This window comes from Monodelphis domestica, chromosome 7 (genome assembly GCF_027887165.1).
Source record: "Monodelphis domestica isolate mMonDom1 chromosome 7, mMonDom1.pri, whole genome shotgun sequence".
Lineage (NCBI taxonomy): Eukaryota > Metazoa > Chordata > Mammalia > Didelphimorphia > Didelphidae > Monodelphis > Monodelphis domestica.
Window position 1 is genome coordinate 5,155,808 of NC_077233.1, and position 22,279 is coordinate 5,178,086.

General features: G+C 50.3%; 1 protein-coding gene and 1 long non-coding RNA gene across 2 annotated transcripts; one reads left to right on the forward strand and one right to left on the reverse strand.

The window, feature by feature from the left end:
* The first annotated feature begins 6 nt into the window (after positions 1–6).
* INHBA (inhibin subunit beta A) lies at positions 7–18,660 on the forward strand. Its single transcript, XM_001362700.4, has 2 exons — positions 7–464; positions 12,704–18,660. The coding sequence occupies exons 1-2, from the start codon at positions 71–73 to the stop codon at positions 13,588–13,590; spliced, it is 1,281 nt and encodes a 426-aa protein (XP_001362737.1). The 5' UTR covers positions 7–70; the 3' UTR covers positions 13,591–18,660.
* On the reverse strand, positions 18,498–21,166 carry LOC130455378 (uncharacterized). Its single transcript, XR_008913295.1, has 4 exons — positions 20,820–21,166; positions 20,516–20,610; positions 19,434–19,530; positions 18,498–18,626 (listed from the first exon to the last, which is right to left on the reverse strand). It is a non-coding gene; the product is annotated as an uncharacterized LOC130455378 (long non-coding RNA).
* Positions 21,167–22,279: the final 1,113 nt, after the last annotated feature.

Here is a 22,279-nt window from a genome sequence, read left to right on the forward strand (position 1 = left end):
GCCGGAGGGAGGGGGCCAAGCTCCCCGGGCTTTTTAAAAAAAGCGAGTCACCCCAGCTCGGGCGGCCAGCATGCCTGGGCTCTCGCTGAGAGGCTTTCTTTTGGCTCTCTGCTGGATTCGAGTAAGGAGCTCCCCCACGCCAGGCTCGGAGGGCGCCAGCCCGGGTCCCGTCTCGGAGTGCCCGTCCTGTGCCCTCAGCAGCCTGCCCAAGGAGATGCCCAGCTCCCAGCCTGAGATGGTGGAAGCCGTCAAGAAACACATCCTGAACATGTTGCACTTGAAGAAGCGACCCGACGTCACCCAGCCAGTTCCCAAGGCGGCCCTGCTCAATGCCATCAAAAAGCTGCATGTGGGCAAGGTGGGCGAGAACGGGTACGTGGAGATCGAGGACGACATTGGGCGACGGGCCGAGATGAATGAGCTCCTGGAGCAAACCTCCGAGATCATCACCTTCGCCGAGTCAGGTGGGTGCCTGCCGCTTCGCCCCCGTGGCTCCCCACCCGCATCGCACTGAACTTACGAGTGTCCTCCCCTACACTCTGGCACTCCTGGGCTGGGCAAGCAGGTAGGCAGGCAGGGGTGGGCACAGAACGGGGCAAGAGCTGGACGGGCTGCAGCAGTTGCTGCCCTTGGCTGTGGCTGGGCAGGCAGACAGAGTGAACAGCTTGGGCACAGGGCTGAGCAGGACCTAGATGGGCTGCATCGGCCGCTGCCCTTGGCCTGGGGTGGGCCACCTGAGCAGAGAGCGAAGCAGGACCTGAATGCTGCATCGGTCGCTGCCCTTGGGCTTGCCCAGGCAGGCAGGGGTGGGCAGTCTGGGCACAGGACTGAGCAGAACCTGGACGGGCTGCATCGGCAGCTACCCTTGGTCGGGGTTAGGCAGTCTGGGCACGGAACTGAGCAGAACCACCAGATGTCCTTGGTCTTGGCTGGGCAGCCGGGGAGGCAGAGGTGGGCAGCCGGGACACAGAACTGCCCGGGCCTTGGGGGCTGCGTCTCCTGCTCTCGACTAGGGCTTTAGCGGGCTCTGCCGGCTCTCCTCTGCTAACACTTCCTAAAACGGACAGCCCCGACGGGGGTGGGGGGCGGGAGTAGGTAGAGAGAGGGCAGAGATGCCTGTGAGCAGCCTTCCAGAGCTGAAAGTCCGGCTGCCCAGGCTTCCGGCAAGCGCTGGGTGCCTGCGGAGGGAGGAGGTGGGCGCGCTCGATTCCCGCTCCCGGCTTGTCGGTCTTGGGGGAGCAGGGTGGCGGCCAGCCCCGGGGAGCGGGAGCTGGAGCGGAGAGCGCCAGAGCAGCTCTGTTCAGGGCCCCGGGCCAGAGCTCAGTTGGGTGGCTGCGGTATTGGTTTGTTTTGGTTTTCTGTACGCGGTGGGGGGAGGAGGGGCAGAAAGAAAGGGGAGACAGAATTGTTTGAAAGCTGAGGTGCCGCCGCCGCCACAGCTGCCGGGATGGTCTGAAGGGCCACGGAAGCTCTGGATGCTGAGGGACGGACAGGGTCAGCCAGGCGGCCGGAAGGATACTGGATCAGAGGGGCAGACAGCTGGGCAGACCCCGCATCGGTATCCATATAGATCTGGCTCTTGGTAGCCCTCCCTGGGCGTTAGCTGGGGAGGGCTGGGGGCAGGCGCACTTGCTGTCAGCTCCCTCTGAGCTGGCATTCACATGGGTAACATTTGTAACACTGACTTTTGCCCTCTGAACCAAAAAAAGAAAGCAGGGAAAAAAGAGGCTTGTTCTGGGGAAGTTTCGGAGAGGCTGCCCCCTGCCAAGGAATGCAACCTTGCTGGCCACTTGCAGATACTCCTTCTCGGGCCCTTGTTCACAGGGTCCTTGAGTGCTAGAGCTTTGCCGGGCCAGAGAGGGGCTCCCCCGGCCTGCTTGGCTGGGAGGGGAGAAAATACCTGGCCTGGCTGGTACCTAGGAAAAGGGCAGAAGCCCGCTAAGCGTTCAAAGCACATCCCCCAAAGGAGCTTTTTGTCCCTGGATCCCAGCAGGCAAAGGGCTTTTCTCCACCCCCAGAATTGCTGGAGGAAGGACACTAGTTTGCCTCGGGAGAGAAAGGAGGCTCCAGGCACTGCTGAGAAGTTGGTGATGGCCAGCACACAAGCCAGGCAATCCTCGCACTCGGGAGTTTTCAGCCCTGAAAACCTGTTGACTCAGAGGTCCTGTTGGCAAGAAAGAAATGCCAGGTCAGGAAGTGTACAGTTACTGCTGCCAACCACCTTCCGCTGCCCTCCTCAGTCTAGTCCGGCATTACGGATTCCTAGTGCTCGCTCCCGCACACGTGGGGCTGGCCAGGAACTCCCCGCAACCCTTCTCTTTCTGCCCGCTGAATCTGGAGGCAGATAGTCAGCAGCCATCATCCTAGGCCGTGCTGCCTGCCATCCCAGTGCCCAAGTCCCCGGGCACAAAGAAAAGGGCTGCATATTTTTCTGTACCCGACATAACCTTTGATCCACTGGATCTCCTCATCACCCGGCTTTACCCTCGCGTACTGCCTGGTCTTTGACAGAGGTGGCCCCTTTGGGGTGGCCGGGATCGGGACTCTCGGCGCCTAAAGAGGACCGACTTCATTCCGGAGTCTAGAATGGGGCTCCGCCTGGGCCCGGAACGCCCAAGTGCTCTCCCTATGCTCTTGCCACCCTGCCTCATCGTTCTGCCTCTTTCTTTCTCAGTCCAGACTGCGTTTTTCTCTGCCTTCCCTACCTGCTAAGCAGTCAGTTTGAAGGGAATCGAGCCCTCTTTCTGAAGGAGTTAAATGAATCCCACATTGTCGAGAGAGTTTTCAGCCTGTCGGGGAGAGCTCTCCGCTGCTAGTCTGAAGATTCAGTGGGGGAGGGAGCTCAGGGCGGGGAGGGTTGGGGAACAAGCCTGTGGCAAAGGTCTTTTCTGTTTTTAAGCCCCCCCCCCCCATTAGAGAGCTTCATCCCCTTCCCATGAAGGAACGGGGGCTCCTGGCTCTTAGCATGGGGGTGAGAACTTTTTTTTTTTTAAGTTCAGATAACTATTTCAGTTTAAGTGGCTTCCTTTGTATTCCTGCGGATTCTATACCGGGAATTCCTAACGTCCCTCTGAGAAGGGATCCCGAGGCTTAAGCAGATTATTGCTGGGTCTGTCCGACCTGTGTTGAGGAACTCTTGACTTAAAACCTACCTATGGAGTTAGTCAGGCCTTGGGCTTGGCCTTGGGCTTGAAAATTCGCTCAGACGATGAGAGTGTCATCTACTGAAAAGGGGGAGAGTAGAAAACTGGAGGGGCTGACAATAGCCAGATGGCCATTCCAGAATGGTGCCCTACAGAACATCTTCCAGCCGGGAGGGACCTCCAGCTGATCAGAAGGACCTCCTTCCTAAGGTATTTTCTCTGGCACAAATCTGAGCCAGTGAAATGCCCCGCAGCCCACCGAGCATCATCCTGGCCACCCATTTCCTTTTTGCCCATCTCTTTGTCATTGGCTTCCTGGGGCGCATTCCAGGAAGAGAGGGGCCATGGGGAGGACCCAGAAGCCTGCTGTTGAAGCACCCATGGCTGTGACTATGGAGCTCCATGTCATTCTTGGCAGGCCTCCCGCTTGCTTTCTCTTTGCTCTACCTCCAGGCATGGCTTTTTTCAAGCCAATGACAAGCAGTAGGGAGACAGCTGTGCTGATGCAGTCCCTCAGCCCCATTTCTTCCATTGAGTAAAAAACAAAACAAAACAACAACTGTCTTCCCCTGACTTCTCAAGCCAGGGCTACCTCTGGAACCTAGGTGAGCCCTTGGCAGGGCTCGGCTCCCTCCCCTCGGAGAATGGCCTCCAGGGATTGCCCAGTTTTCCGAGGGCAGGTAGAGATGGGCGTCGGTGGGGAGAGGCTCACTCCCTCCGCCTGCAGGTGACTCCCTCTAGTTTTGCCAGGGTTGCTCCGGAGCAGCGGCTGGGGAAGAAGAGGGGCGAGGGTGTTGCTTTCTTAAAGAAGGGAACTTCTTAGTCAGTGAACCGTTAAGCTTTGGGATCCTGCCCAGGCCCCAGGATGGGGCTGGCCACTTTACTAGCTAGCAGCTAGGTGACCGCCTCGGAGCAGCCCCCAGGCAGCAGGGAGGAGGAGGGGAGAGATAACTAGGAAGGAAAAGAGAGGAGAAATCTGAAACCTCCAGACTGGAGCAACTGCTGAGAAAGCTGCGGGAGGAGGTCCCTGGAATCCTGGGGCCTGGAGGGTATTGTTTGCTGAGGGGCTCCAGTGGCTGATTGATTCCTTACCTAGAGACACCCACTCTGCCTGGGGCTCAGGCTGGACTGGGCCCAGAGAGCAGGCTCTCTCTCAGGCTGCGGAGATGCTGCAGCTTGTGTGGGGGTCGCCCAGCTAGCTCTCTGCTTAGGAGAGGGGACGGGCCACAAGAGGGCGCATTCCAAAGCCTTTTGCTTCGTGCCTGTTAGCGACTTGGCCCCAGAGCTCTGTTAGTCTCCTCATAGAAGCCACTCACTGCCAGATGGTCAGAGGGCTGAGGTTCTTGGCATGACTTGTGCCCCCTCCCCCTGAGCAGGGCTTGCAGCAGAGCTTGAATGAGCTGCCATGCTAGAACTCACCCATCGCTGGAAAGGATGGGAACACTGAGCCCCTACCTTGGCTCCCTGCAGCACCGAGGGAGACCTGGACAAGCAGTGGGGAGGGGAGGGCAGAGAACTCTTGCCATGGATGCAGGCTAAAGAACCAATTTCTTGATTAGAAAACCAAACCGAGCCGAGGAGCTGGGAAAGTGACTTCAGCACCAGAAGGCAGTGGCTGACCCCAGAACAGTTTCCTTCCTTCTCTGCACTGGTGCAGCCCCCTGGCAGGTCCCAGCGATTTCTCTAGTGGCACGAGCAATGGCGAATGACTATAGGAGAGCATGTGTGCTTGTACATGGACACCCATGCACATTCGGAGGGTTGACTTGGCACCTTGTGGGAGTTGTGCTCAGTGTCTGGGGATGCTGCCATTTTTGACATGGCACTGACAATTGGCATCAGCCCCTAGGGTGCTCCATGGCCAATAAGTGCAGTGCCTTGGACCATTGGTTGACTGCTCAGTTGGTTTGCAGTTTGGTCCCTGGTTTCTTTTGGACAGCTAGGGGAGAGTGAGGCCCTGAAGCAACCTTGTCCTTGGAAAGGGAGAAAAGAGAGCTCAAGCGATTGTGGTGGCTTGTCAGTGTAGATAGATGAAGTGGGGGGAGGAGGGAAAGAGAAGGGGGGGAATGAAGGGAGGGAGAGAGAGGGGGAGAAAGAGGGAGGAGGGAGGAGGAGAGAGAGAGGAAAGGGGAGAGGGGGGAGAGAGAGAGAGAGAGAGAGCTGTATCTTTAAATGTCTGTAATGTGTACAACCATGCTCAGCCTCTGTGTATCTGGGGAGGTGGGTGCCAGTCTTTTCTATCAGCTTCCTTTAGAAAGAAATCTTTCTCAGTGACAATTATCTATCACCTTCTCTCAGTGTATCCAGGGACCCCTGAGGCCAGGGCTCAGACATTATTTAGAGTGCTTTCTAGTGCCAAGGTGGAAAAAGACCTTCCTAGTTGCCCTCTCTTTCCCTAGATCCCAAGGGAAAAGGACAGAAGTCCCAGGTGCTTTGGGAAATTCTCAAACTGCAGAATTTCTGGAGGCCATCAGCTAGGATGGGATTCTTAGGCCAAAGTGAGGGATTCCTCTTGCTGAGGAGGTTGGGGGTGGGGAGAGTACCCAGAGAGGAGACTTCCTCCCTTCCTCACCTAGCACCTCCCTGCTCCCTTCTCTCTATTCACACTCAGATCTTGGAGTATCACAGGCTCACTTAGCCTTTTCCAGGAGAGAACAAGGACCCAAGCTACCCTGTCCAAAGAGCCCCTCTAGGTCTATTGGGTACTCCCCACACACCCCTGACCTTCTAAGGAAGGGAATTGCAGGAGCCCATGGGTGGAGGAGTTCATGGGTCCGATGGCTGTAAACGGTAATTTTGTAGGGCGGAACCATTTACAAGCTCTGAACACCAAGATGGAACTTTGAAGTCCCAGAGCTCTGGGGAGGAGAACCTCTTTTTTTTTTTAAGTTTTTTTTTTTCCATGTAAGTTTAAACTCTTTATCTAAACAAGAAGGACCCTCTCTCTTCCTCTAGTCACCCTGGAAACTTAGGAGCTAGCATCCCTCCCAGTTGTGGTATTGTAAGGGTCAGAAGAGAGCAGAGGATTGAAAGCCCTTTGCAATCATGTGGCAACCAGTGGCTATTGCTCCCTTGGTTATTTCTTGGCCTGCCTGAGATCTGAGCTAGGTAGGGATTTCCCAGTGTGGAGACTTCCTCCGCTGACATAGAGAATCTTAAACCTAAGCATTGAACCTTCCAGACACCTGCTCAAAGTGCCACAGCGATCTGGGGGTAGCAGAGGAGGCCTGGAAAGGAGGCGATCCTGATTCCTAAGCATCTGGCCACTCTCCACACCCCACATTCTGCTTACTGTCCTTCTGACTCATCTTATGGTGTCACCTCTGGTTTTTTCTCACTGGATTTTAGATGGAAGGGTCCTGGCCTGGTCACTGTCCTCTTCCTGTCATTTTATGCTTAGTACTGCACAGACTGTTGCACTGGGGTGAAGTGCTTGTTTAGGATGATGATGATCTCCTCTCATTTTCTCTTATTAACATAATTAGTTCCTGGGGGGCCTCTGAAGCCCAATGGCGAGGTGGATAGTTGACTGGACTTGCTGGCTCTCTTTGGGAGCTGAAGCAAGTCCTTTAACCTGTTTCTGCCTCAGTTGCCTCATACGTAAAATGGGAATAACACCTTCCTTATGGAGTCATAGGGATCCAATGGGAGAAACTAGGTAAAACGCTGACAGAAATGCCAGTCGTTACTGGTCTTGGGCATCATCATTGCTACTAGCTGTAGGACCCACAGGAGAAGGTCAGCCCCAAATCTGGGTGTCCAGGATTGGATCTAGAGAGACACTAATGAATGAGGGGACTCCCTGCCTGGCCAGGCTTCTTGTTCCGATGCTTCTTGGGTGGCAGGTGGTGGAGGCTAGAGAGCTGACTTCGGACCCCAGGAGCTTGCATACAAGTCCTTCCTCTCATACATATGGGCCCTGTAACCCCAGGGAACTCTCTCCAGGCTTGGGGTGACAGAGAAAGAGATGGCCAGCCTCAGTGGGTCCACAGGAAGTCACGAGTTCTGACCAGAACCAAAAATGGATTAGTATTCCGTGGAGAAGAGCCCCTGTGGGCTGAGCTGATGTGGCTGGAACTAGCCCTGAGTGCGTACAAATTTGTGTCCTCCTGCGGGTCCCTGTGCTGGCTGGTACTGCGCTCTTCCCTCCCTCGCTGGGCACAGGCCTTTCTTCAGCCCTGCTTCCCCCAGCCCAAGGAACCAGGCTCCAGGCTCCCCGGTTTTGTCCGATGGCCTCCCCACTCCCATCCTTTACGCTTGATCTACTTCCTGGACCACCCTGAGCCTTTGCGTGGACACCTGGGAGGGCCACCCTGGAGAGAGTCCAAGGCAGCCCGCAGCTCTCCCCCCTCCCCTCTCCTCCCCTCCCCTCCCCTCCCCTGCGTGGGTCTTCCCTGCCTAGTGACTCAGCCTGTGGCAGAGCTGAGCAGAGCAGGCTCAGGAGAAAGGGGAAGGCTTCAGGATGATGCCCGCCTCCTGGATCAAGCAGGGGCAGGAGGGGGAGGGGGAGAGAGCAAAGGGAGTCAGGAGGGAAGCTGAACAGGGACTGGTCATCTGAAGGGAGGTCAAGGCCGGCCCAGAGCCCAACTCACTGCTCCCAGCCCCCCCCCCCCCCCAGCCAGATAGGGCAGAGCAAAAGGGGGAAGGGGAGGGAGAGGAGGAGAAGATGGAGGGGAAGGGGAGGGGGAGGAGGGATGTGGGAGCAGGAGGAGCTCCCCCCATCCCCCCCTCACCTGTGTGTGTTCATGTCGGACTTGGGTAAGGAAACTGCGAAGGGAGTGGGGGCAGGGTGGGAAGTCAGCCCCTGCAGGGCTGCTAGGCAGAGGAAGGTGATGCTGAGCCCTGAGTGAGCCCCCAGCCAACCTGAAGCCCAGGGAGGAGGAATTGCGAGATGCGTTGGAAGAGAAAAGATCCAGCACTTCCTAACATGAACAATACCAAGGGGCTTCTCTCTCTCCCTCCCTCCCTCCCTCCCTCCTTTCCCCCTTCCCTTCCCTCCTCTTTCCTGTCATCTCCCTCCTTTCCTCCCTCCATCCCTGCCCTCTCTTTTAAGGAATGGAGCCCCCAGAGCCTGACAAAATGGAATCCCTGTGTTCCCAGGAGCCTAGCTTTCAGCTCAGACGTTCGCTGGGGCTCTCCTGCTGTCTCTGATCATTGCTCCCCCCCATTTTACAGATGGGGCCCCTTGAGACCCCAAGAGGTAAAGAATCTGAGCCCTGGCCCTCCAGGAAGAGGGGGGCTCAAAAGGACATCCCCCCCCCCCCAGCCTGGACTCTATCCCTGGTGCCTTTTCCACTCTCCTCTTCTACTTTCTAATTGGGCATCAGAAAACAGCTGTCCTCCATTGGTCTGGCTGGTAGAGAACTTAAAAAAAATGGTACCTGTAGATAAGGCAGCCATAGAAAGCTGGGAGTCCCTCTGGCCCCTTTCTCCCCGGCCACCATGAAAAGGCATCTCTGGCTTTTGTGCTTTCTTTCCTTTGATGTTTGTTGTTATTGTGGCTCTTCCCTGACAAAATGCTCTGGACTGGCATTCTAGAGCAATTCCAGAAATGGACACCAGGCTACAGAACTGATAGGGGAGGGGGATATTTGGAGGGGATAGTCCAACTGTCAGAAATATGAAGGGGGAGAACTGCATGGAAGGGGATGCTGGCTATGTGTCCTAATGCCCAAACGGGTGTCTGAATGGATGGGGAGTGGGGGCCTCATTGCCCAAAGGGAAATGGCCAGGCAGTATCAGGGGAGCAGCCAGCTGATGATCGTCCTGGGTCCTTGATGGAGCCGCAGCTGCAAGAACTTAGCCCCTTCCAATTGAGCCCTCTTCCCCAATCCCTTGTTTCCGTGATGCTCAAAAATCACTTGCTTCCCAGGCCAGCTGCCTGGTGGAGAAGAGGGGGTGCTGCAATCCCCCTCTTACCCTGAGAAGCAATTGGTGGAGGGGAGAGGGGTGAAACCCTGGCACCCAGGCCTCTGCAGCACTGCTGGGTGTGGCTGAACCAGGTGAAAATGTCGTTGGGAAACACTTCCCCAAAGAAATCAAATTCGGGTAGAGCATAAGCAATCCCAAGTGGTCTTCTAAGGCAACCTTCAGCCCTTGTGAAGGGATCTCCGAGGCCAGTTTAGCAGCCCCCATGATGTCTGTCTGCTCTTCAGGGCCCCACTGGAGAGGCAGGAGAGAGCACTAGGCTTGCAGTCAGCAAACCTGGCTTTCAGATCCTACTTCCTAACCTGTGGCACTCTGGGCAGGCGTCTTAACCTCAGTTTCCTCCCTTGTAAAGTGAGGGGGTTCCAATCAGGGGCCACAGAGATTCCTTCCCACTCTAGAGCTCTGAAGTCAGACCCTAGAAGCATCTTGTTTTTCTGGATCTAGGGCTGGAGAGAAGCCAGATTAGACCTGCCTTAGAGACAACAGCTAAAGGAATTACCTGGCATCTACCCTCCCTTGGTTAGAACATCCCTTTGCTCCTCTGTTCTGAAAGAGGCAGTGGGGATCAATTGATGGGGAGTCAGAGGACCTGGAATCGAATCCAAGTTCTACCACTTACTAAACAGTGATCTTAGACAAGTCACTTACTTCTAGGGCTCATTTGTAAAACGAGAGGGTTGGACTAGGGAATCCTTAGGTCACTTCCAGCTTTAACCCTAGGATCCTGCAAGCTGCTAAGCATCAGCTTTGGGGATGGTTGGTAAACAGATGACCGGCCAAAATCAAATGTCGTCAGCTGTGTCCATCTGCATGAATCAGAGGTGACCTTTCCCAGGACACTGTATTCTCCCAGCTCTGAGGGTAGATGCCCTGGGTAGTCATCATTATCCCCAGGTGACAGATGAGAAGACTGAGGCTTAGAGGGCTGGAGTGGCTTTGTCCAGGGCTCCATTTCTCCCACCGGTCAGGAGTGGTCCTTCAGGAGGATAGAGCGCATTACAGACTGCCAATTGGCCGCTTCTAGGGTTACTTCTCCATTAGGCTAGGACCATCGCCGTTCCCTGACCCCCATTTCCCCTCCCCCAAGCCTTCCTTTCAAGAACAGGCATCGGCAGGGCAGGGTCTGTCTGTGGGAATGAGCTGACTGAAACCAGGTGTCCTTTCACATCCTGGGGATGATTCCAAGTCTACAGTTTCATGCTCTCAATTTCCTAGAGAAACCAAACCAATCGGGTGCCCTTTGGCGAGGCTGTTTGAGCAGCAACTGTCTCTGGGCCGTTCCATTGACACCCTGAAGTGGTTAGGGTTTCAGAGGCAGGACTGGGCAGACAGAAGGGAGCTTGTTAGCACGACTATGGGCAGAACTGGCATTCCCACATGGGGCGAGGGGGAGGGGGCTTGGCAGGGCTCAGCTAGCAGGCTCCGCCGTCCATGGCACTGGGCAAACCAGACCACCTAAAAGCCTACCCATGGCCTTTTGTTCTTGCTTCATCCGAAAGTGTGGAGCTCAGCCTTTGGGGCCATCTTCCCATTTGCAGAAAACACCTTTGTTGTCCTCCACGAGATGAGGGGGAAACTGAGGATCCTAATGGCTGCAGTGGCCCCTCGGCCCAGCCCCTGACTCTCCTGCCCCATCGATTGACTCTAAGCCAGACTCGGTGGTCATCTGGCTGCCCCCTGGGATGTGGGCTGCACAGGGTGTGAAACAGGCCACGTTCCCACATGGCCATGTACAGAGTCCTGAGCCATGGCTGCCTTTCTGGGAGACAGACAGGCTGTGAGGGGGCAAAGGTAGGGTGTGGGAGGTGGGGGCCATTATCTGGGCACTTTCCGCTCCTCCATCTTTGCTGTGGAGGCATGCAAATACGGACATGGGATCCTCTCCAAGGCCAACCCTCTCTAGCAATGACTTTCGGTTCATTTTCTCTCCATTTTGGATTGAATTAGCTATGTCTAGGGTGCTTCACCGCTTCCACAGGAGAAGGTGAACCCCTTGAGGGCGCTGAGAGTTCCTTATTTCATCGTCTTCTCCCCAGTGTCCACTCCAGTGCCTCCAAAGCTTGCTGGAGTGAATCGGTTTGAATCTAATTGAACCTGCACGTAAAGCTAGGCATGTATGCATGTGGGATCATATCCATCATCCCACAAGAGGGGTACAGCTTCACTCACAACAACTTGGGGAGTATAAGCGGCACTAACTGGATTAGCCCCATTTTATGTATGAGGAAACTGAGGCTACATGCTTAATCATGATCCTTCAGCTGGCATTGGAGACAGAATCAAGCGGAGGGCTCTCCTGGCTTCAAGTACCATAATGCTCCTTCAGTACCATTTTGGTATTAGAACCCATTTCTGTCCTTAAAAACTATTGAGCACGTGCCGCCACCCCGAGACCGTTGATGTAGCTTCTAGCTAGCATTTAGAATTGTGTTAGCCTTCCAAACATTTCACTCTAATTACATAGATTGTTTTGATCTCACCCATCCCCAAAAGAGCCCTAGGGAGGCCAAAGACCCAACTTTGAGAACTGTATGTCTATGGTATATTGATCTATGTATGCTCCTCTATGCAATTTTGGATTCAGTGAATTTGTATTCATGTGTACACATGTTGTGTGGTCATATACATGTTTTACATAGCCATATATGTTTATGTGTACATGTTATGGATGTGTTTGTGCAGTGCATGTTCACATGTAAGCCATAATTAGGTATTATGTGTATAAATGTAAAATGTGCACCCCATTCTAAGTTTTATGATGTGTACATAGATACATACAACACGTGTGAGTGGGTGGTGTGTGTGTATCTACATAGACCTCTTTACAAAGACATGTATTATAGGCTAATGTATATACAAGTCTGGTTTTCCTATCAGGTTGCCATATTGATTTTGTATGAGCCTTTATTTGTATGAGGGGTTGGTCTAGAAGAACAATGATCTCATTGGTATGGCAAGTGCCTGCTGTCCAGATCTGCATCCTGGATCTCTTAAATTCTAGCCTCCAAACATTTGCTAAAGGATGCTGAGGACTTAAGTGTCTGGCCCAGGGTCATCCGGTCAGATTAGGTCAGAGGAGGGATTTGAACACCACCATTCTTGACTCCATTGATGCTCTATCTGGAGATATGTTCTGTATAAGAGAGAGTGTATTTATTTATGTAAGAAAGGCAGTGATGGAGTGATCAAAATGGGAGGAGTACTCTCAGGACCAGAATTCTAGAGCCGCTCTTGATTCCTGATGGAATGTCTAGTTAGACAATCAGAAATAGAGATGGGTCCATGATGCTCAGTCCATGATTGGGTGCTCCTGTTTACATGGACACTTGTGCCTGCTGTTGATTCAAGGATAGTTAGCCCAACTTTGCCAAGCAGGAGTCCAAGGACCTGGCTTCAGGTCCCAGCTCTTCCGTTGACTCCCCATGATGCCTTCAGACAAATCGCCCCTCCCCTCTTTTGGACTTCAGTTGCCTTTTCCATCAAATAAGTGGGCTGCCCACAGATGATCCCTGAGGTCCCCTCTTACTGTAAATGAATTATTCTATGATCTTGGCCAATTCAATGAACAGATTCAAATATTTGCACTAACCAACCCCCACTTTTTCTTTCCTGTCCTGTGTTTCCAACCCTAGGTACCCCCAAGAAGACGCTACACTTTGAGATTTCCAAAGAAGGTAGTGACCTCTCTGTGGTGGAGCGTGCTGAAATATGGCTCTTCTTGAAAGTCCCCAAGGCTAACCGGACCAGGACCAAAGTAACCATTCGACTCTACCAGAATCAGAAGCAATCCCAGAGCAGCTTGTCAGACGAGGCCGAGGTGGTGGGCATCAAGGGTGAGAGGAGTGAGCAATTGATATCGGAGAAGGCAGTCGATGCCCGCAAGAGCACATGGCATATCTTCCCAGTGTCCAGCAGCATACAACGCCTTTTGGACCAGGGCAAGAGCTCCCTGGATGTGCGGATTGTCTGTGACCAGTGCCAGGAGACAGGTGCTAACCTGGTGCTCTCAGGCAAGAAGAAGAAGAAGGAAGAAGAGGGAGAAGGGAGAAAGAAGGAAGCTGGAGAAGGAGGGGCAGGAGGAGATGAAGAGAAGGAGCAGACTCACAGACCATTCCTCATGATGCAGGCCCGTCAGTCTGAGGACCACCCGCATCGCCGCCGCCGCCGTGGCCTGGAGTGTGATGGCAAGGTCAACATCTGCTGCAAAAAACAGTTTTTTGTCAGCTTCAAGGACATTGGCTGGAATGACTGGATCATAGCGCCCACGGGTTACCATGCCAACTACTGCGAGGGAGAGTGCCCCAGCCACATAGCGGGCACTTCAGGCTCGTCCTTGTCCTTCCACTCCACGGTCATCAACCACTACCGCATGAGGGGGCACAGCCCCTTTTCCAACCTCAAGTCATGTTGCGTGCCCACCAAACTCCGGCCAATGTCCATGCTCTACTATGATGATGGGCAGAACATCATCAAGAAAGACATTCAGAACATGATAGTGGAGGAGTGTGGCTGCTCCTAAGCCCTCTCCTGCCTGGTAGAAGGAGGGGGCCCCCGGGGCTGGGGGGTGATGGACAGACAAGAGGGAAAGACACAGGAGACGGCAAGAAGGCAACTAATGACAAGACACAAGACCCTCCTTTGGGGTGGAGTTTCTCCGTGAAATAAAATAAACCGAAGACATATGAAGGAAAAACGCAGACCATCATTAGCCTGGGTTCAGAGAAGAAGCAGGTGAAAGAGCTAGGGGCTCTGGAGGGGAGGAAGAGGAGAGTCTCCCCCTTCCTCCCTTCTTCCCAAGGAGATCAAACTGGCTACTTTGGTGGTAGACGTGCAGCAGCCTCAGCCCCCTGTTCCCTCTCAGCATGAGCCCCGAGCTCTGCTCCCCTAACTTGCCGTAACTTGGACTCCCCCATTCCTAAGAGCATCCAGAAAGCCATGTCGTGGAACATTCCCAGGGACTTTTGCCCCAATTTGCCAAGGCCACAGGGCACGACCATATGATGTATGTGTGTGTGTGTGCAGACACACACGCCACACACACACACACGATACATCAATACATGTGCACACTGAGATCCACGCCTACATCTGCACACACCGCCTGTGGCCGAGTGAACCTGGCAAGCAAAGGATGATGTGTTGTGCAGGGGGTCGCACCTTTTCTGCACTGTTCTGGAGGGAGGGAGGGAGGGAGGGAGGGAGAGAGACAGAGAGACAGAGAGAGAGAGAGAGGGAGAGAGGGAGAGAGAGAGAGAGACAGAGAGAGAGACAGAGAGAGAGAGAGAAGACAAGGATGTGGGAAAAGGCGAAGAAAGGAAGGAAGGAAATAATCCCAAGTAACATTTCGTTAAGGTGCTCATGATCTTAGAACTATGCAACCTAATTGGTTTGAAACTGTTTACCTGAGAGAGAACAACAAGAAAGACTTTTTTTTTGTATTGGAAGTAACATGATTAATTTTTTTTTGCTTCAAGGAGAGATACTTGAAAGGAATACTGTTTGATCCAAACAGTTCTATCTTTTGTAAATGTCGTTGTTGTTGTTTTTTATTGTTTACTATTTGCACTACGATGGTGTTTGACCTGTCTAATCCTTATTTAACAAGTATTTTCGGGGTGGGGTGGGAGGGCAGAGCTGCACTTACCGTGAGCTATGGAGGACCTGCTAGCACACACAAAATCGCTATTTTTATTATTATAATTATAATTATTGTTATGATTATTTTGTACCTTACAAATGAATAGACACGTACACCAAAGACATTTGTGTGAGCCTTTAAACAGTCTGTTTGTGATGGGGATCATACCGAGGCGACCGATGATGACCACCAACGGCAGCGGCGGCGACGGCGACGATGACGACGACGACAACGACGACGACGACGAGGGGTCAGGAAGGCTTCCGGTGGCAGGCAGGGTCGATGAGGCTGATGGGGTGCCAGGGAGAGAGTGAGAGAGAGAGGGAGGTGCAGAGGAAAACCTTGGACCTCCGCCCAGCCTCTTCATAGTACATCCAGGAAACAGGGGACATTTCTGGCTGGACGTGCAGTAGTTGTACACTGTTGTTGGAAATCTGATTCATGGAACAGTATGTGTGTGTGCAAGTAATATGCACTCACATGTGTGTACACGCACAACACACAAATATCCATGCGCAGCCGTGTATATGTGGCCTGTGCATAAGAACCTGTGTGTATGTCTACCTGCATTGTATCATGTCCGCATACATTTTCAGCACTTCAGGCTGTCGTTTTCAATGTTCCTAAAATAATGAATGTTTGTGCGCAAAACACAGTATTTTTCAAGAGGGTGTGATTCGATTTTGGCTTTCTTCTCTTCAGATCGTGGGGATCCCCTTAACGTTTGCTTTGAACTGAGCTGCGGATGCCAGGGACGCGTCCAGAAGGCCCCCTCTAAAATCCCATGGAATCCCGTGCCTCCCCTTTGCTCCTCTTTTCCCCGGCTGACCCCCACCTGCGAGCCCGCACAGGTGGCAATGGGGAGGCTTTGCTCTCTAGAACCCTTGGCCACTGGCAGCTTCCAGTTAGGAATGGGCCCTCCGGGCTTTGCCGGGAAGGTGCTGGCTCTCTGGACCAACCCGGCCTTGGGGGACCCTCCCGGAAGCCCCTGACCGCTGGCATTGGCCACAGGAGTCTCCTCGAATTTTTCTCTTGGTCACGCTGTCCAAAGTGTCGGGAGGAGAAGAGAACACACTAGTTAGGCGGAGAGAGGGGGGAAGGGGACAGGGGTTGAACCTCTTCTTTTTTATTTGTATCTTCAGCCAAAACTCTATGTGTGAGTGTGTGTGTGTATGTATGTATTTTTGTATGTATGTGTGCCTGCCTGGGTTTCTGTGTATCATCTGCGATGCAAAAAAGAGAAAAAGAAAAAGAAAAACAAACAAAAAACCTTTTGTTTTATAAATATCAAAGTCCATGATTATAGCTAAGTTTTTTTAATTTATTCCACAGTATTTAGCTTGCCTAGTATCGCTATGGGTTACTCATGTATGTGTTTTTTAATACAGATATAATTTTTTTTTACAGACTTGTTTGCATTTTGCAAAAAGAAAAAACCAATCTTGGGACAATTCGTGCATAATTGGGTAACAATTCAATTCGTCACTAAAGTGTTCTGTCAACTAGTGAGGCTTTCTAAACCTTGTCGGCTGATCTGTAGGATTCTGCATATATGCATGTATGCAGAAATAGACACACGTGCACATGTGTGTATGTTCATATGCATACATACACATATTCCACCTACATGTAAGTGTGTCTAAACAGCCACACACACGACTAAGGAAGAAACCAAACCCTGCCAAAGACAGAGCTGCTGGCCTCGCATCGCCACTGGGCAGGGAAGGGGAGCCAGGCTAAGGGGTCTGGGTGGGAGAATGGCCACTCAGGGCCAAGAAGGAGGGCTTGGGAACAAGGAACGGGCTTCTGAACTCTTCCCCCTCTGGCAGGCCAAGGCTGAACGGGGAGAAGGCAAAAGATCACGTCATTGTCGATACTCCAAATTTTCTTAAGGTCTATTGAGAGGTTGGGGATCTGTGGCGAAAGGCGAAATTAAATTAAGCAAGAGACCAGCAGACTTTTAGTCCCAGGGAAGAGCAGGTAGGGGTCCAGAGTACGAAAGGAGGCGCCGCTGGGGCCAAGTGGAGAAAAGAGGAGGGAGAAAAGGCAGCTGGTTCCTGGTTATGTGTCTCTGAACTGGAAAACTCATCTTCCAATTAGACTGAGTACGATCCGTTGAAGTCATCAGACAAAGGAGGGTGGAGCTGACTTGGTGCATAATGTAGCAGGAAGCAAAGAGAAATGGAAACCTTTTGATTTGAGTTTTTTACAGGAAGGCAGCCACAGCAGACAGGAATGCTACTGGGGGGAGAAGCAGCACTCATTTAGTTTCCATGTCCAGATTTTAACGGGTTCTAATTTGATTGGCTTGTCCACACGCAGTTAGAACGAGAAATCCTGAGCATCTTTGAGAGCCTCGGTGGGGACGCGTGAGATCATGTGCTCATGCTAACCTTCGTGGGTAGCCACTTCCCAAGTGTGAGTACAGTTGGCTTTAGGCAGCTTGGTTCTAGCTGAACTTGGCTTTTCTTGAAGCAGTTTCCCTTCAGATCTGTGTGAGCAGAGCACACATATATTTGTGTTTGTGTACAGAGATGGTCTACGTAGAGATCCCCACGCGTGTAGGTGGGTTTGTCCACCATGTACACACACATCTATCTCCTCTCATGAAGGACTCAGTTGTAGAAATCACACGAAATCGTTCTGATGCCTCAAAAGATCAGGCTGGCGTTGCCGGGGAGTTGGGTTGTTGATTGGGACTGTTTTGCCGGAGTCCCCTTAAAAGTGGAGCCTTTTCCAGATGCCAACGTTAGATCACTGTCTTTGGAAAGGAACTGTGTGTTTATTTAGGACTGAATCCCATCCATCATCCCTTCTCCAGAGGCTCACCTGCTCTCTCCTGAAAGTGAAAAGAAGTTTATCCTCCTTTGTTACCATGGATCTCGTGTCCAGGGCTTGGAATCCAATCTTGACTCCCTCCTGGCTACCTACGTGGCTTTGTGCAAAGTTGCTTTATTTCTTCAGGCCTCAGTTTGTTCATCTGTAAAATGAGGTTGGACCATCCAGCTTCTGAGGGCGCTTCTTAATTCAGTTCTGTGATCCTCAGAAAGGTTTTAGCTGGAGTCTCCACAGATCAGGCCCCCACCCACTCTGAGGTTCCAGTTTGTACTGAACTTGGATTCTAATCACCCAGCTCCCTGTAAACGCCTCCCTCCCTGTGGGCCTCCTGGCATCCTTCCTCTTTGATGTCAAAAAAATGAGTCACCCCCAAAACCTACACATAGAATGAAAACTTGAAGATGTGGGCAGGAGGGCCGGGGGAGGGAGTTGTATGGGTTTAAATTAAACCCTGTATCTTGGAGGAGCTGTTGTGCAGGTCAAAGAAAATGAATGGTTAGAAGTCCCATCTCCATGGGCAGAAACAAATACAGCTTGGGCTATATTTGGTCACTTGCTTACTCTTTCTTTTGGAGAGCAAGTGAAGAGTTTTCTTCTCTGGCTTTGTCCCCTCCCTCATTTCTCCCCTTTATTTAAATGCTTTGAAAACAAGATATTGACAATGGTTTAACTATTTTTCTTTAAAAAAGAAACAGAATCAGAAAGCCAAGATATCCTAAAGCCTGTTTGGTCTAAACATGCTTGTGCTCTGTGGTTACTGTTATTTTATTTTGTCTGTTTGGTTTGGGGGGGTTGGGCATCCCCCTAGCAGTGCTTTAACTAATTAAAGTTGTTAATTTATATGAGTGCATTTCAACTATGTCAATGGTTTCTGAATATTTATTGTATAGAAGGACTGGTAATTTTTTTATTTACAATATGTTTAAAGAGATAACAGTTTGATATGTTTTCATCTGTTTATTGTAGAAGTTATTTATTTTCATGGCATTCCATCTGATGTTTGGATATTTGGAAGACATGCGATCTCGACTTTGTACAGTTAGGGGACAGTATTCATCAGCTCCTGATAGCTTCTTTGCCTTATGTTAAATAAAAAGACCTGTTTGGGCTTTATTGTTTATTCGTATTTCTATCTGAACTGCTATAATCGGCTTCCCCTGGGTTCCCCTGGCTCATGGATAATCAGGGCTATTGTTGCATCCTGGGTAAGAACTTACTTCTGGTGGAGGAGAGAGGGAGAGGGGGAGAGAAAGAGAGAGAATGATAGGAACAAAGGGAAAAAAAACATGCTAGAGAATGAATGAGATCAAGTTAAAATGAAAAGAAAGAAAGAAAAAAGATTGGGACAGTGAAGGGAATTGAATCAAAGGAAAGACCTAGAGAATGAAGAAGAGAAGAAATCCAATGGACAATGGAAGGCAGAGAGAACTAGAGAAGAGAGAGCACACAACACTTATCATCTGGGGCAAAGAGTCTAAATGAACAGGCCAGGCAGGGAACATCTGCACCGAGCAATTTGGGGAATGGGCTCAACCAGTCTAGGCTATCTGTGATTTTGTTTTCTTTTCTTTTTTTCATCTTGCCTCTTTTCTAAAATAGCATTAGGAATAACACAAATGAATTAAATAATCAACAAAAGGTACTTCCCTGAGCACTCTGTGATTGTCCCTTTAAAGAAGGCTCTCCACGGGAAACTGGGAACATGAGGCATAACAATAAGACAGAAGGTTTCCAGTCCCATTTTACCTCAAGGGAGTCAGAAATTACTCTTCTCAGCCCGAAGTAAGGCTGTTCAAAATATTATCAGTTTAGGAATAAGTTTGGATCTGCTAGTCCAAAAGTAATGGGAAGACCCCAGACTCTTGCATGGAAAGAGCCATTTCTACCTGGTTATTCTTCTCGTAGAGGTGATCTGAGCCAAAGAAATGGGCAATGTCGTTTTCCATTTGTTTCCTCCGGAGAAGTATGTTCTTACGAGGTTCACTGGTCATGGGGAAGAAGCACAGGGAGGATGACATTGGACTAGTGCTCTCACTCCCTTCTCCTCTGTTCCTGCATCTGACCTGTAGCAGAGAGCTGCTTGCCTGCAATCTGGAACAGGGACTCCGAGCAAAGCCCCAACAGCCACCAGAGATGGAATGAGTGGGCCCAGCCTTAAATGAAGACCAGATAGCCAGTTGAGTTGATCCAGGATCCATGCCAGCAAAAATCCTGACCCATTTCCTGCATGGTTCCCTTTTCTACCAAATGCCCTTCTGATCATATTCTTTCCTTCAGTGTCTCTCTGCTTCTCTCCCCCTTAACTTTAATCCTCCTTGTGACATCCAGTCTTCTGCTTCACTCCAGCTCCTGACTGTTTCCTCTCTTCCTAGTCTTGAGGTTATCCTTAAGCAGTTTAACTTGGCATTATTTTTAACCCTTATTTTTGCTCTTGCTCCCCCTTCTCCCCCCATCCTTTATTCTGTTGCATACCCCATCCCATTTGCCTTCTCTGATCCTAGCACTCAACATTTGTATAATTCTGGAAGAAGGAGCACAACCTACTGACGTAGATTCACCAAGACTTTGTGTTCTCTAACAACCTCTTCACTGCTGCCTAGCAATATTAGAATTTTGTCTAGCTGAACTTTCTGCCATACTTGCCCTTTTTGGTTTCAGACCTTCTTTCTCTTCCAGTCCCATCGCCTTTTCCATCTTACTTCTCTATCAACAGATGACTTTGCCTTCTACTTGGCCGAAAAAAATCAGTCACTCCCCACTAGCTTCCTCTTCTTTCCAGTTCCATACCTCAGAGCTCCTCTAGGAGTTCTCTGTACCTCGGCCCCTCTTCCTTGGAAAAGTAATCCACTGAACTTTGGAAATCTGCCCTGGGCTTGAGAAGTCCTGAGTGAACAGAGAGGGACACAAATACAACCCACTGGCCCCAAACCTTCTCCCCCGGATTTCTGGACATTTGGTCTAGATCTACCTGATGCTATTCACAAGCATGTAGACTTCTCCATTCTGCCTTCTTTTCTTCCTCTTCCTCAGGAAACAACAATCATTTCAAAGTCATCATTGTATCTGAGAAAGGAATGATAACCAAACTGATGGTTCTCATGGATGTCAACTATTCTTAATTCCCTGAGGCAGAACTCCAGTTACCTCACCCTAGTTATATCTCAGATTAGGGTCTAGAAACAATACTTTCTATTTTATGTCACACTTTTCTGGTTATTCAAAAAGAAATATATTTCCTTAGGTATCAATTCTACTCAATCACCAGATCTTACCCAATCACTGTATCTAATTTTCTTTCAGCATGGTCATTCTGCTTTAGGATATTGGAAAGATTGAATGCTCAGGTCAGTTAGAATAATGGACATATAGCCCAAACCCCTGTACAATCCCTTCTATAATATTCCTCCCTAATAAGTGGTCATCCACTTATTAAAGCCTGGATGCTTTAGATCCATGGTGTTGAACCTACTGCACATGTGCCAGAGGGGGCATTCAGAGCCTTCTCTGTGGGCTGTGCTATTGCCCCAGCACAGAATTCAGCAGAGTTCATTACTAGAAAGCCAGAGGGATGCAGGGTAAGGTGCTCCCTTCCCCCTCTACTCAGGTACCTGAGGACATTTCTCATATTATCTGCCCCTCTAAAAGGTTCACCATCACAGCCTTACATGATACCACCTCATAATCCAGTATTTCATTGGACAGTTCTAATTGTGAGGAAATTGTTTAGCTCAGAGTGAGTCAATATCTGCCTTCATGTAATGTGCACCCAGAGGTTTTAGATGTTTTGTTTATTTGCTTGTTTGTTTTCTATGAGACTGATCAGAACAATCCCTTATACATTATTTAAGTCCTTCTAATGTTTGAACTTAGGTGACATGTCCCATCTAAGCCTTCTTCATGCTAACCCTAATTCCAAACTCTTTCATTTAAACATCATAAGACCAGATATGAATTCCTTCTACACCCTGACATTCCCCTGAACCCATCAGTTTAATTGAAGAAAATATTTACTGAGGGCCTCCTGTATCACAGGCACTAAGTGAGAGATTGCGGATAGAAAGGCAGAAACCAAGGACTCCCTGACCTCAACAAGCTTCCATTCTCTTGGAATATATAGGACCCACCTCCCATACACACATATGAAAAATAGAAGGCAATTCGAGAAAGGGAAAAGCACAAATAATTAAGGGGATAGAAAAAAAAGTTTACTGAAAGAGCTAACAGCTGAGTTGGTCTTTGAAGGAAGAAAATGATTTGACATGGTAAAAAGAGAAGATATTCTTCTGAGGTATGGGAAGCAACAAGTACAAAAATGGCAGATGGGATTCCAAGTCCATAGAAAGCTGAATGTGATTTTTACTGGAATAAAGTGTATGTGTGTGTCTGTGTCTGTGTCTGTGTCTGTGTCTGTGTCTGTGTCTGTGTGTGTGTGGTGGGGTAATGCTTAGCATAATGCCTGGTACTTAATAATATTCATTGTATGAGAAACTAATGGGAAATAAGTCTGAAAAGGTATGTTGGAAAAAATTTTGATGCTAAACTAAAGAAATTTTATTTCATCCTGAAAGGAAAAGGGTACCACTGAATATTCTTTAGAAGCAGAGAGACATAATGAGATCTGTTTTTTAAGAAGATTATATTGGCAGTTTGTAAAAGGCAGACTAAAGAGAGGAAGGGACAGGCAGCAACAAGGTCATATAAAAGATCCATAGAAGCATAATGTTCTAGATAT